Source organism: Juglans microcarpa x Juglans regia, chromosome 2D (genome assembly GCF_004785595.1).
Source record: "Juglans microcarpa x Juglans regia isolate MS1-56 chromosome 2D, Jm3101_v1.0, whole genome shotgun sequence".
NCBI lineage: Eukaryota > Viridiplantae > Streptophyta > Magnoliopsida > Fagales > Juglandaceae > Juglans > Juglans microcarpa x Juglans regia.
Genome location: NC_054596.1, coordinates 41,316,484 through 41,328,895, shown reverse-complemented (window position 1 = coordinate 41,328,895; position 12,412 = coordinate 41,316,484). Strand labels below are relative to the sequence as shown.

Below are 12,412 nucleotides of genomic sequence, written 5' to 3'. Positions count from 1 at the left end.
ATGCAATCCCTCTGGATCAAGAAAAAGAAAAAGCCCTAGCGACGAAGAAGTGCGAGAGGAGTCTGAGGGTGATTTGGCGAAATGGCGTATCATCTCCTTGTCTACTGCGGAAAAGGATGGGATCTCAATAACAGATAGATTGGTGGTGGCTGGGGTCCAACGCCACCGAGAGCAATGAAGATCATGAGTTGGAATGGCCGTGGGCTTGGGAACCCACGTGGCATTCGTACCCTCTGTGATTTGATCAAGAGGGAAGGTCCCGACGTACTGTTCTTATAGGAAACTAGGCTCACGATCTGTGAGTTTGAAAACTGTAAGTACAAATTAGGCTTTTTAAATTGTTTACCGATTGGCTTTAGTGGAAGGAAATGGGGGTTAGCAATGCTTTGGGGAAGGGATATAGATTTATCTATTATCAATTACTCTAATTCACATATTGATGCTGTGATAACATGTGATACTGGAAGAAATAACTATTGGTTTTTAACAGGAATATATGGAAATCCAGATTGTAATTTTTGTCACAGAACATGGGATTTGATTATATCCCTAAGCCGTATTAATGGGAGCCATGGTTGATCCTAGGGGATTTTAATGAGGTCTTACACCATCATGAGAATAGGGGTGGGCGACCTCACCCTGACAGGCAAATTATAGCTTTTCAGGAGGTGGTGGAAGAGTGTGGGTTGAGGGATTTGGGGTTTAATGGGTATCCTTTTACATGGTGTAATTGGAGAGAAGGGGTTTAGTGTATCAGTGAGAGGCTAGATTGGGGTCTGGAAAATTCTGATTGGTGGCACCAATTCCCTAATGCTACTGTTATTCACGAATTGGTGGCATATTCAGATCATGTCCCTATATGGGTTGATGTGGAAGGGGTTAGGGAGTTTTCAAAAAGGAGGAGAATGTTTAAGTTTGAGGCTATGTGAGTAGGTGAGCCAGCATGTGAGGAAATTATCAAAAATACATGGGGAAGATGTGCAGCTCACACAAGAATGGATGAGGTGATGAAGCTTATAAAGTCCTGTGGCAATCATTTGGCTGTATGGAATAAACATTCATTTGGTCATGTGCAAAAAAACCTCATTCAAGCAAAACAAAATCTGTTAAGGCTTCATGAAATTGACCATTTGGGGAACAATAGAGAGGAATCTGATGTAGCACTGGTTGAGGTACAGAAATGGCTTGAAAGGGATGAGGTTATGTGGAGACAATAATCAAAGGCTTTATGGCTCAAAGAAGGCGACCAAAACTCAAAGTACTTTCACATGAAGGCTTCACAAAGGTGAAGGAAGAATAAAATAGCCAAACTCCAAGATGAAAATGGGGTGTGGCATGAGTTAGAAGGAAGGGATATGCTTGTCATTGAGTATTTCAGAAATCTATTCAGAACTTCAAGTTCGAGGGGACCATTGAATTTTCTGGAGTCTCTAGCTGGTAGGGTGGATAACAGTATGAATGAGCAGATGAGCAAGGTTTATTCTGTCAAAGAGGTGAAGGTAGTTGTACAACAAATGAACCCCACAAAAGTCCAGGGCCCAAATGGTATGTCCCCAGTATTTTTCCAAAAATACTGGAATGTGGTGGGTGAGCCTGTTGCTATTAGTATAGAAGAAACAAAATGGTACATGACCAGTTGCTGTTGAATCCAAAGATAGTTGCAGAAAATGTTGATACGTTGGTTAGAAATTTTAAAGAGGTTAAATTAAAACCAAATGTCCAGATAAGAACCACTATCGATGGAAGCCCCCTCTAGTAGGTGTGTTAAAGTTGAATGTTGATGGTGCCATTTTTGAAGATAAAAACAAGTCTGGTCTGGGTGAAATTTTGAGGAATGATCAAGGCAATGTGTTAATGGCAGATAGCAAGGTTGAGAATGAGGTGGAGGAAGCTGAAGCAATTGAGTTAACTGCTATATTCAGAGGCCTTCAGTTGTGCGTGAGCATGAGAATCTCAAAACTTTCAGTAGATCTGATTGTTTGTTGGTGGTAGAGGCTTTAAAGCAAAACAACATGGAGGGATCACTGCTTGGATTATTATATAGAGAAATACACACTCTTTCATCCTGTTTTGTTGAATGTGATTTTATGTATGTGTATAGGGAGGGTAATATGGCTGCACTTAGGTTAGTTAGAAATACAAAAAATGTGGAAAGCATTGATATGTGGTGGAATAGTATTCCAGACTTTCTTTCTCAAGCTCTATGGCTTGACAAATGTCTGCAATAACTTTTAATGAAATTTCTTTTCTTATAAAAAAAAGTATATATATATATATTTATATAAATCAATTTAAACCAAATTCGTTAAGCTAAACGTGCCAAATTTTCAAATCCCAACTTAACCCATTTAGATAACGGATCGTGTTGTGTCACCCGTTTTGACCCGTTTAATAATTAATTAGAAATATATTAATACGACACGACTTATTTAAATCCATTTGTTTCATGTTTAACTAAAACGCAGAACTCATTTTACTTGATTAACATAATTTTACATAAAAGTTAAAATCTATATTTATTAATAACTATAATATCTTAAAAAATATATATAAATTTTTTTTAAATTTTAACATATAAAACCAATATTACAAACCATATGACAACAAATATAAGCATAGGCCTAAAATTACAATCCTAACAATAAAAATAATAAAAACATAAGCATACTGAGAAATACCAATATTACAACTTAACAATAATAAAATTTTAAGTTTGAAATAAATTATAAATGGGTCAAAATGAGTTGATTTCGTGTTAAGCAGGTTAACCCGTTTATAAATCATGTTTTAACGGGTCAACCCGTTTTGACCAGAACCCATTAACATCAAACTCAAATCCGCTAATTTCGTGTCGTGTTCATGTTGGGTTCATAAGTTGTGTCACATATTGTCACCCCTACCTCCCCACCCTAATGAATAATTCATTGAATTAATTAAGTAATTGAAAATCTGTTCTTCAATCGTACGTTGTGGATTTTTAAAGAGTCAGCAAATTGTTTGATGTTACATATATACACACACACAGAGAAAAGTGCTATAAATACAAAGAGGTTTTATAAAAATAAATTCACAAACTAATATGGTTTCATGTGAGGGGCCATCGCTAAATGATGGGGTGTTGTAGCTTGTAGAGTGGAAGGAGATAGAACCTGGTGAGGTGGAGGTGGTACGAGGCAGTGATCCTAATGTAGGGTTGAGTAGTACTAAAGAGGTTGTTAGGATGGATGAAGAGAGATCTATCGTGGTGGGGTTGTTACGTGAGGAGTTTGTTATTGAGGAAGAGCGACCTTCGATCCAAACAGTAGGGTTGCATAGTGAGAGGGTGGTTGAGCATCAATGGCCAGTTGTTGAGGAAGTTGTCCTTGAAGGAAGATGAATGCTACATGTGTTGGATTCAGGAGGACAGGTGGATGTGATTACAGAAATCACGGAATTAGAGAGCACGAGAGTTTTTCTGGAGCCACAAGAGGATGCTTTCATGCAGGAGAGGGTGCTGCAGTCTGGCTCGAATAGGGAGGAGGAAGAAAATCTTATACATCTGGCCAAGGAGAAGGGGTATGCATCTGTAGATGAATCCCACTCTTTTTTAGTGTAGCTGAAGGAAAAAATTCGTTCAAGTGTGTGTCACTCTAAGCGGGCAAGCACCCGTCTAGAAAAATCGAATTTATGATGGACAATATGATTATGTGGAATGTGAGGAGGCTAGAGATGTCTAGAGGTCAATTGCGAAGGTTGATAAGGCAATTTGATGTCACTATAGTTGCAATCTTGGAGCCGTTTGCAGTGGAGAGTAAAATGCCTAGGTTGGCTAGTTTGTTGGGTTTTCAGAATTTCTATTGTAATGAAGCTTGGAGGGGGGGGGGGTAAAGTGTGGTTGCTATGGAGAAAACCGTATGAGTTTGAGTTCCTGAGTGCATCGAGCCAGAAGCTTACGGGTTGGTTCACTTTGGAGGATAATCAAACTTTGGTCACTTTTGTTTATGCTAAATGTACTCAACATGAATGTCAGGAACTATGGGCGGATCTTGAAGAGACTCGCATGGAAGATCATCCTTGGTTTTTGATTGGAGATTTTAATATAATCAAAGTGGATGATGAGCGTATTGGTGGGTATCCTCAGTTCCTTCACGCTATGGAGGATTTCAATGGGTGTATTGGTGCTTGTGGTCTTGTGGAGGTGAGTTCTCATGGGCAACAGATGTCCTGGTGCAATGGACAAGGGGGATGTTCAAGAAGTTGGGAGCGTCTCGATAGGGCACTATCTAACATGGAGTTTGCGACTCGGTTTGGATTTGCCAGTGTAGAATTGCTCAAGAGGAAGACATCTGATCATAGCTCGATGGTGGTTCATTTCTCCCAGGTGGTTATGAAATACGGGCCTCCTCCTTTTAGGTTCCAAAACGTGTAGTGCTCACATGACTTGTTCTTCCCTTCAGTGGAAGAGGTTTGGATGCAACCGGAAGAAGGTAGAGGGGATTAGTGAAGTTGGCTGCCAAGCTTAAGAAAATGAAGGTTGCACTCCTATTGTGGAATAAGTTGGTTTTTGGGAGAGTCGATGTTAACATTCACGAGTTGGAGGCCCGACTTGAGTCTCTTGAACATCAGTTACAACACGACTTTTCCCAGGAACTTGAGATTGAGTTTTTAGTTGCTAAAATGGAGCTTGAGGGTTGGTAGAAACGGAGGAGATGAGATTGGCTCAACAAGCGAAGAAAAAGTGGCTTGCAGAAGGGGACCAAAACTCAATATTTTTTCACCTGGACGTAGGAAGGCTTCAGTCATTGCCCTTATGCAGCCTGCGAGTGATACCATTTTGGACTCACCAGAAGTGGTTCATCAGGGGGCCACTAATTATTTCTAGGATTTTCTTAATTGTTCACAAGTGCAGGAGCAAGCTTATCTCTCTCATTTGATAGAAAAGGTGGCGACGTTAGAGGACAATGAGTTCTTATGCCAACTTCCCACGAAAGAGGAGGTTAAGGAAGCTGTGTTTTCCATCCCGAAGTACAGTAGTCCGGGACCTGACAGTTTTGGGTCCTTGTTCTATACAACTTGTTGGGTGATTGTCAAGGACGATCTTGTGGAAGTAGCAAGAGATTTTTTTTAATGGAACTGCACTTCCAAGGTACTACACCACTTCTTACATTGTGCTTATCCCTAAGGTGCCAGATCCATAAGGTTTTGATAAGTTTTGACCTATAAGCCTGTGTTCTGATGCACACAAAATTCTTTCCAAAATTATTGTCAGTAGGTTGACCTGGTTTCTCACTCTCATGATCTCTTCTGAGCAAGGAGCCTTTATTCTTGGCTGAAGCATCTTTTAGAACATTTCCTTTTCCTAGGAGATGGTCCAGTCAATCAACAAGAAGGTACAAGGAGGTAATGTAATGGCCAAGATTGATATGGTGAAAGCTTATGATAGGGTTCATTGGAATTTTCTTTTGACTATAATGGATGGGTTTGGCTTCTCGAATAAATTTTGTAGCTTGGTGGCAGAATGTATTAAGTCCCCATGGTTTTCGGTTATGATGAATGGCATTTATATCGGGTTTTTAAGTCCTCCGGAGGCTTACGTCAAGGGGACCCTTTCTCCCCTTATTTATTTATTTTGATGGAGGAGGTGCTATCAAGGCTATTACGGAAGCAGTATGAGAGGGGTCGCATTGGGAAATTTTCTCATCCAGTTGGGGCTCCTTTGATATCCCATTTACTCTATGCGGATGATCTGTTGGTTTTTCTCAATGGAGAGAAGACATCTCTAAAAATGCTTATTAAAACTCTGGAGATTTATGAGAAGTGGTCCGAGCAACTGATTAATAGAGACAAGTCTGCCATTTATCCTGCTAAATCTATTACTTTGGCACGAAAACGAGTTTTGTTGAGGACTACTGATTTTGTAGAGGGGCATTTTCCAGTTGTGTATTTGGGCGTTCCCCTAGTGGTTTGGAGGCTCACGGCTAGACATTTGGAACCTCTTGTGGAAAAGATTAGAAACAAGGTGGCGGGGTGGAAGGTTAAACTACTCTCGCAAGGTGGGCGGCTCATATTGCTCAAGCATGTGCTTACAAGTATGGCTACCTATCTACTTGCAGTTTTGGCTGTGCCGAAGGTGGTCATTAACAAGATTAACTCTATTCTATCTATTTTTTTTTAGGATGAACAAAAGGGAAGGAAGAGGGCAAAGTGGGGTGCATGGTCTAGTATTTGTATGCCAACTCGTGAGGGGGGCTTAGGGTTGAGAAACTTCATGGACATTCAATGATCTTTGCATATGAAGTTGGTTTGGAGACTTATGGCCAAGACAGTTTGTGGTCTAGGTTCTTCAAGGCAAAATACATAAAAAAATGGTCATCTATCCCTAGCAGTGTGTCCAATCTCCGGTTCTAGACTATGGCGGTCTATGGCGTCGATTCTACCGGAAGTGTGTGATAATGTTAAAGTCAAAGTGAAGAAAGGACGGGCATTTTTTGGTTTGACAGGTGGTTATCGAGTGGTCCACTTCATATTGGCATGGAGGATATTGCCAATCATATGTTACAGGTTAAGGAGGTTTGGGTCGGCAATGAGTGGAATGGAAATCTTCTGGCACAACTGGTTGGGGTTGAAAAGGAGGAGGAAGTGGTTCAAAGTGTTGTACTGGGCAGGGAAGGGCCTCATATTTTAATTTGGATGCGAAATAAAAATGGCTCCTTCTTGTTGGCTAGTGCTTGGGAGTTGGTGTGCATCAAAGGAGACCGAGTCCAAGGGATGGGCTGTATATGGCACCGTAGGCTACCTATGAAGGTTACAGTTTGTATGTGGAAGGCACGCTTCAAGTGTCTTGTTGTGGATGATAGGGTGAAACCAAGGGGCATAACATTGGCCTCTCGTTGTGACTGTTGTGTCTCTCCAAGGGTAGAAACGTTGGATCGTGTGCTTGGGTCAGGGGAGTTTGCACAAAAGGTATGGTAGATGGCGGCAATGAATTTTGGGGTATTTGACTTGCAGGTTGGCACATGGTGGGGAAGGGTCTCTCACTGGCTAAGCTGTGCAAAGAAGTTTACTAAGCGAGGCATGCTGCTTCGCTTGCTTTCTAGTTTTATTACATGGCGATTGTGGTAGAGACGCTGCAAAGCCAAGATAGAGGGATGTCATGAAACTGTGGAAGGTGTGTGGAGCAGTTCTGGTTGCATAAAATAGCTGAGGACATTGTGGAGCAAGAAGTGCTCACTCCGCTGGATGACGAGGTCCTTCGTGCCATGGATGTGTCGATAGTCAAGCAGATAAATAGAAGACCTCTTGCGAGGTGGTTAAAATTGAATGTGGATGGTAGTTGTAGGGGGAATCTGGGTAACTGTGGTGGGGGTGGAGTTATTCGAGATCACAAGGGAGTTGTGCAAGGGGCTTTATCTTCCCTGTTTGGTCATGACATAAACAATGAGGCAGAACTTAAGGCTATATTAGAGGGTGTGGTCATGTGCAAGGAGCTGGGTTACCAAGGAGTTATTATAGAATGTGACTCGAAAATTGTTGTGGACTGGACTAATGCCTGAGAATGCATTATTTGGTACCTGTGCGATTTCTGGGAGGATCTTTTAAGGGAGCTAGAGGGTGTTCGTTGCACAATAGTACACCAATTTAGGGAATTTAACCAAGCAACTGATTTCTTAGCTCGTATGGGTGAGGAGGGCTCTAACATCAGGTTCTACTCAGGCGATAGCCTTCCAACGTTGTTGAGAGGTATTATTCGAGTTGACAACCTGGGTTTGCCATATATCAGATTATGATCGACTAGTCTGGGTGGTTTTCTTTGTAGTTTCTTTTATTTGGGTTTGGTGGTAGTCCCACAGTTTGTTGTTTTCTTGCTTGTACTAAGGGTTCCCTCTTCCTTAAATGAGGTTTTTTTTTTTTTTAATAAAAGAAAAGGTGCCGTTCTCTCTCTTTTTTTTTTAAAAAAAAAAAAGAAAAAGAAAAAAAGTGATCCATTAGAACTAATTTACAATAAAAATAACTTTACAATCTGAAGTAATGCATTAAGCCACTTCAATTTATGGATTTACTTTTATAGTCTCTTTGTAGCTAAAATATTTCTATGTAGTTTAATGTTACAAATTAGACTAGCTAACTAAATTTGAAACACAAGAATGACACGCAGGAATTAATATAAGTGCATGAATCAAATAAAGTAATTAATTTCTTCTTTTATTTTTATTTGGATTCATCACTTATTAGTGAAAAAGAAGAAGCAACGTCCTAATTTGGATGGAATGCAATATTAAAAGCAAACATGCATTAATTGGTTGGAAACTCTTGATGATTTCAAATGCGAAAAGAAAAAGAAAAGCGGGTACAAATTAAGGGGGTTGCTTCAACGTATGTTCTTAAATGAAATGCATAGATCGTGACGAGTGAGAACACAAGCAATTAGCGTGTAAGCCATAACAGATTGAAATAGGAGGAATGGACACGGTTGGTCGATCGGTTGATCGAGCATTATTATTGGGTCAATACACGTACGCACGAGTCCACGAGTCAATATATATACATATAGCATATTGCGATAAGGTTTATATAGCTAGCCACTATACGAAATCGATGGATCACTTGAATGGTGCGCACGACCAAGACATTCATGATATATATGATCAATAGGATTATTGGTGCTACACGAGAAACACTCTTCAACCATTGCATCCGCACGCGTACGTGTATGATTAACTATAAGAAAAATACTTATATGTGTCTAGTTATTTGTTACAAAAATAATAATTTTCTATTAAAATGGATATATTTTCGTCACAAATAATCATTTTCATCATAAATAACTTGTCATAAATACTCATTTTTCTTGTAGCATACCAACTAATCGATCACATTGTGATTGATGACTTCCTTTTGGATTTAATCCCAACCAAGTTGCTCACGAGGATGAATGGTACTAATGTTTGCCAAAATAGTGGCAATTATAGAAAACGTGCAGAGGGAGATTGAGAAAGAAGCCTTTTGGGCACCTTTGGGTGCGTGACACGTTTACTGCATGGGTACGCGTACATAATTGGCGTGTAACATGTTTAATTAAGTGGCGCAAGCCTTAGCCAAGGTTATTGGTTATAATGGAAAATGCATTCATGACCATGATCATGTCATGCATGCAATTCTAGGAATTTATAATCCTCATAAGGGAGAGATTAATATATAATTTAATATATACTAGTACTACTGTAATAGTTTGTTCGATATTACTCGATCGATACTAGCTTATTTGATGAAAGCTGCATGTACGTGAAGGATGATCATATATATATATGCATGCATGGAACCAAACAATATAAGGATTAATTGTTTAATATTTATGGGACTTATTATATATATATAATAATGTAACTTAACACCAATGTTTTTCTTTTAGACATCTCCTTATCAAATTTAACCGATGATGATAAATCGAACTACTGACCTTGAACTCTTTTAACTTTTTTTTTTTTTTGGGGCCTGTCGTTAACTTAATCATGAGATGTTTATCCAACGTGTGATGTTTTTAGTGGCAAAGTCATGTGTTAGGAACGATCGGAGAAAAAGTAGGCACAAGGTTTACATGATTCGACAACATAACTTATATATGTACACGGAGCTAGCTACAAGTTTCTAACGAATTTTATTCAGATGATAATAAAAGATACATGAGCGCGGTGGCGTACAAGAATTTAATACAATATATATATATAAATAAACCCTAATTAATATGTTGGGTCGGATTAAGAGTCAAAATGGGTTAAAATTTTTTCTCAGGAAATGAAAATTTACCAAAAAATCTCGAGATTCTTGTCCGGTCGAGTAATCAAGTCGGAAATACAACAAAACTCCACACATTAAAACCCAAGAAAGTGCTCCTTGTTCATGTCAGTGTCAATATCCCCGTGCGCACGTACGTACACATATATTGACCAACCCACTAGGATGGAACAAACAGTTTGTTCAAATATGAGTGCCTGCCCACAATTGAAATAGATGTTTCATACAGTCAACAGGGTCTTGTCGGTAAGGTCTCCATGATCTTTAATTTCTTGCCCATTAACCATTACTCCCTCGTATTTCCATGTGAAAACCTCACGTCTACCTGAGTTGACTTCCATGTCATATTTTAAACCTGCCAAAGAAAGCGCTATCCATGTCATGCACGGGTCTTCTCATATTATTTTTTGGTTTTGAAACAGAAAAAAGAAAGGGTGATCTAGATCTTCGGTAATGCATGCCTTAATCCAGGCTGGTCGATCCCTTTTTTTTCCCCTCTGTTTCGTGCATAATAAACCCTCGAATTACCACTTAATTATAATTTTCTTCGTTTTGTTTCACTTTGCACTTTCCGTCAGTTATGAAAATGCAAAAAGCATGATCATATAGAGTCCCAATTAGAAGTAGAGTGCTTATTTTCTCAAAATAAGTATAAATTGGCACTTTTATCATTTGGAGTTTTTTTTTTCAAATAACAATGGCACGTGCACACCATGCACATTACTTTCTGTAACGTGAAACATTAAAAGTACTTTTAAGGATGTGAAGTACATGAAGAAATCAAACTTCGATTGTATTTTACCGATCGAGGCAGGGTAGGTACAAGGTACAAGACTAATTAAGCATAAGGATCTCTAGAGAGTAATATTGTTAGGTACAAATCTCAAACAAACAAGTTTCGCGTAGACTCTTTGTACGGAATTAAAAGGTCGGTTCTATTAAAAATTAAAAAATGGCCTCTTTTTTTAATATTTTTTTAAGATGAGATCCACTTTTATACTTTTTTAAATATGAGATCCACCTTTTTACAAAAACTTGCGTGAGACTTGTTTATTTGAGATTTGTACAAATCATTTCTTATCTCGAAAAAAGAAAAAAATAATATGATGATTGACTTCATGTCTAAATTCTTTTCTACATACCACGTAAAGATTGATAAGGAGAGGGCCATGACCAAAGAAAACCTAACCTAGAATCAAAAGAAGTTCTCAATTAGGTGTGGTAGTTCGATCTACACCTAGTTGAGAACTTTAATATGCATATATAGGATTAAGATCAATCAACATGCACATCATTAGGTTATCTTAAGCTCCTTTAATTTAGTCCAAAATGTACGCATTCTTATTAAGTAGTCTGGTCATGCTGAATGATGAACTTTTGGCTTACAAATGCATGTGCACTAGAAATTTAATTATACAGTGAGTAATGGTATACACTACACAACCATCTCACTATATAAGATGTGACACATTTATCACCTTTAAATGATAAAGAATCATTCAATAAAAGATGATTCAATAGTGATAATTAAGGTACGTACCACATCTTACATGGTAGGATGAAAGTGGAACGATAATATAGTGTATAAAATTTTTCTTATATAATAGATTAGATTAAAGAACAATAGTAGAGGAGGTTGGCCTTATAAATCAATTAATTAATCAACACATGGGGGACGATTTTACTCTTTTCACTCCCAGACCTAAGCGATTTGGGCGATTTCTCTGGGTTGCTATTTTGGGAGCGCTGGCCTCCCTATGGCCGCCGTTGATGGGCCAGCGGTGCCAAAAGCCGCCCCCGGACGTTCGTAGACCTCATTTCAGCGGCCCCTTAGCCACTGCAGAATTTGAGGTTCCGTTTAGAGCTCCGAAAATCATTGAAGGGGAGCTCTGTTTTTTGTTCTCAAAGGATGAAATCAAAAAGTCTGCAGAACCATTTCGATTCTCCAGTGTTCTTAAGTTCCTCAAGCGCCGACCATCACTGGATGCAATTCGTGCTTTCATCCACTCTCGTTGGGGCTTGGTTGGCATCCCAGTAGTTTCGACGATGAGTAGACCATGCAATGTGTTCATTCAGTTTCAATCGGAGGATGATTTAAACAAGGCCATGGCTCGGGAAGCAACTGAGGTGGATGGAGTGCACTATAGAGTTTTCCGTTGGTCACCTGAGTTCAAGGAGGATGAGGAACCATCTCTGGTTCCAGTTTGGGTTTCTCTTCCGGGTCTCCCTCCTCACTTTTATCATTCCTCTTTTCTGAAAATTTTCACTGCCCCATTTGGAAAATATATTTGTCGTGACAATACAACGCGATGCGCAACCAGAACAGATGGTGCGCGTGTGTGCGTGGAGATGGATGCAGCGAGTTTCTTCTGGATTGGCTCTCCTGGGGCTCACGCGAGCTGGTATCAGGAAGTAGTTTTTGAAACTCTCCCTACTTTCTGCACTAAGTGTAAGAAACAGGGGCATAGTGAGAAGAAATGTAAATTAGGAGGGGAGAATACCATCTTGAATTAGAATACTGGTAGAAGGAAATGGGTGAGGAAGGCTCCTCAGGACAAACCAGAAGAAACGGGTGCGGAAGGGCCCTCGCGAACTGAAATGGATGTGGTTAATGTGGGAAGGGACGCAGACTTAGATAGAG

General features: G+C 39.4%; 1 protein-coding gene across 1 annotated transcript; it reads left to right on the top strand.

Annotated features, from left to right (window-relative positions):
• The first annotated feature begins 11,439 nt into the window (after positions 1-11,439).
• Positions 11,440-12,285, top strand: LOC121249521. Its single transcript, XM_041148223.1, has one exon. It carries the CDS (start codon positions 11,440-11,442, stop codon positions 12,283-12,285), a length of 846 nt encoding a protein of 281 aa, XP_041004157.1.
• The last annotated feature ends 127 nt before the right edge of the window (positions 12,286-12,412 follow it).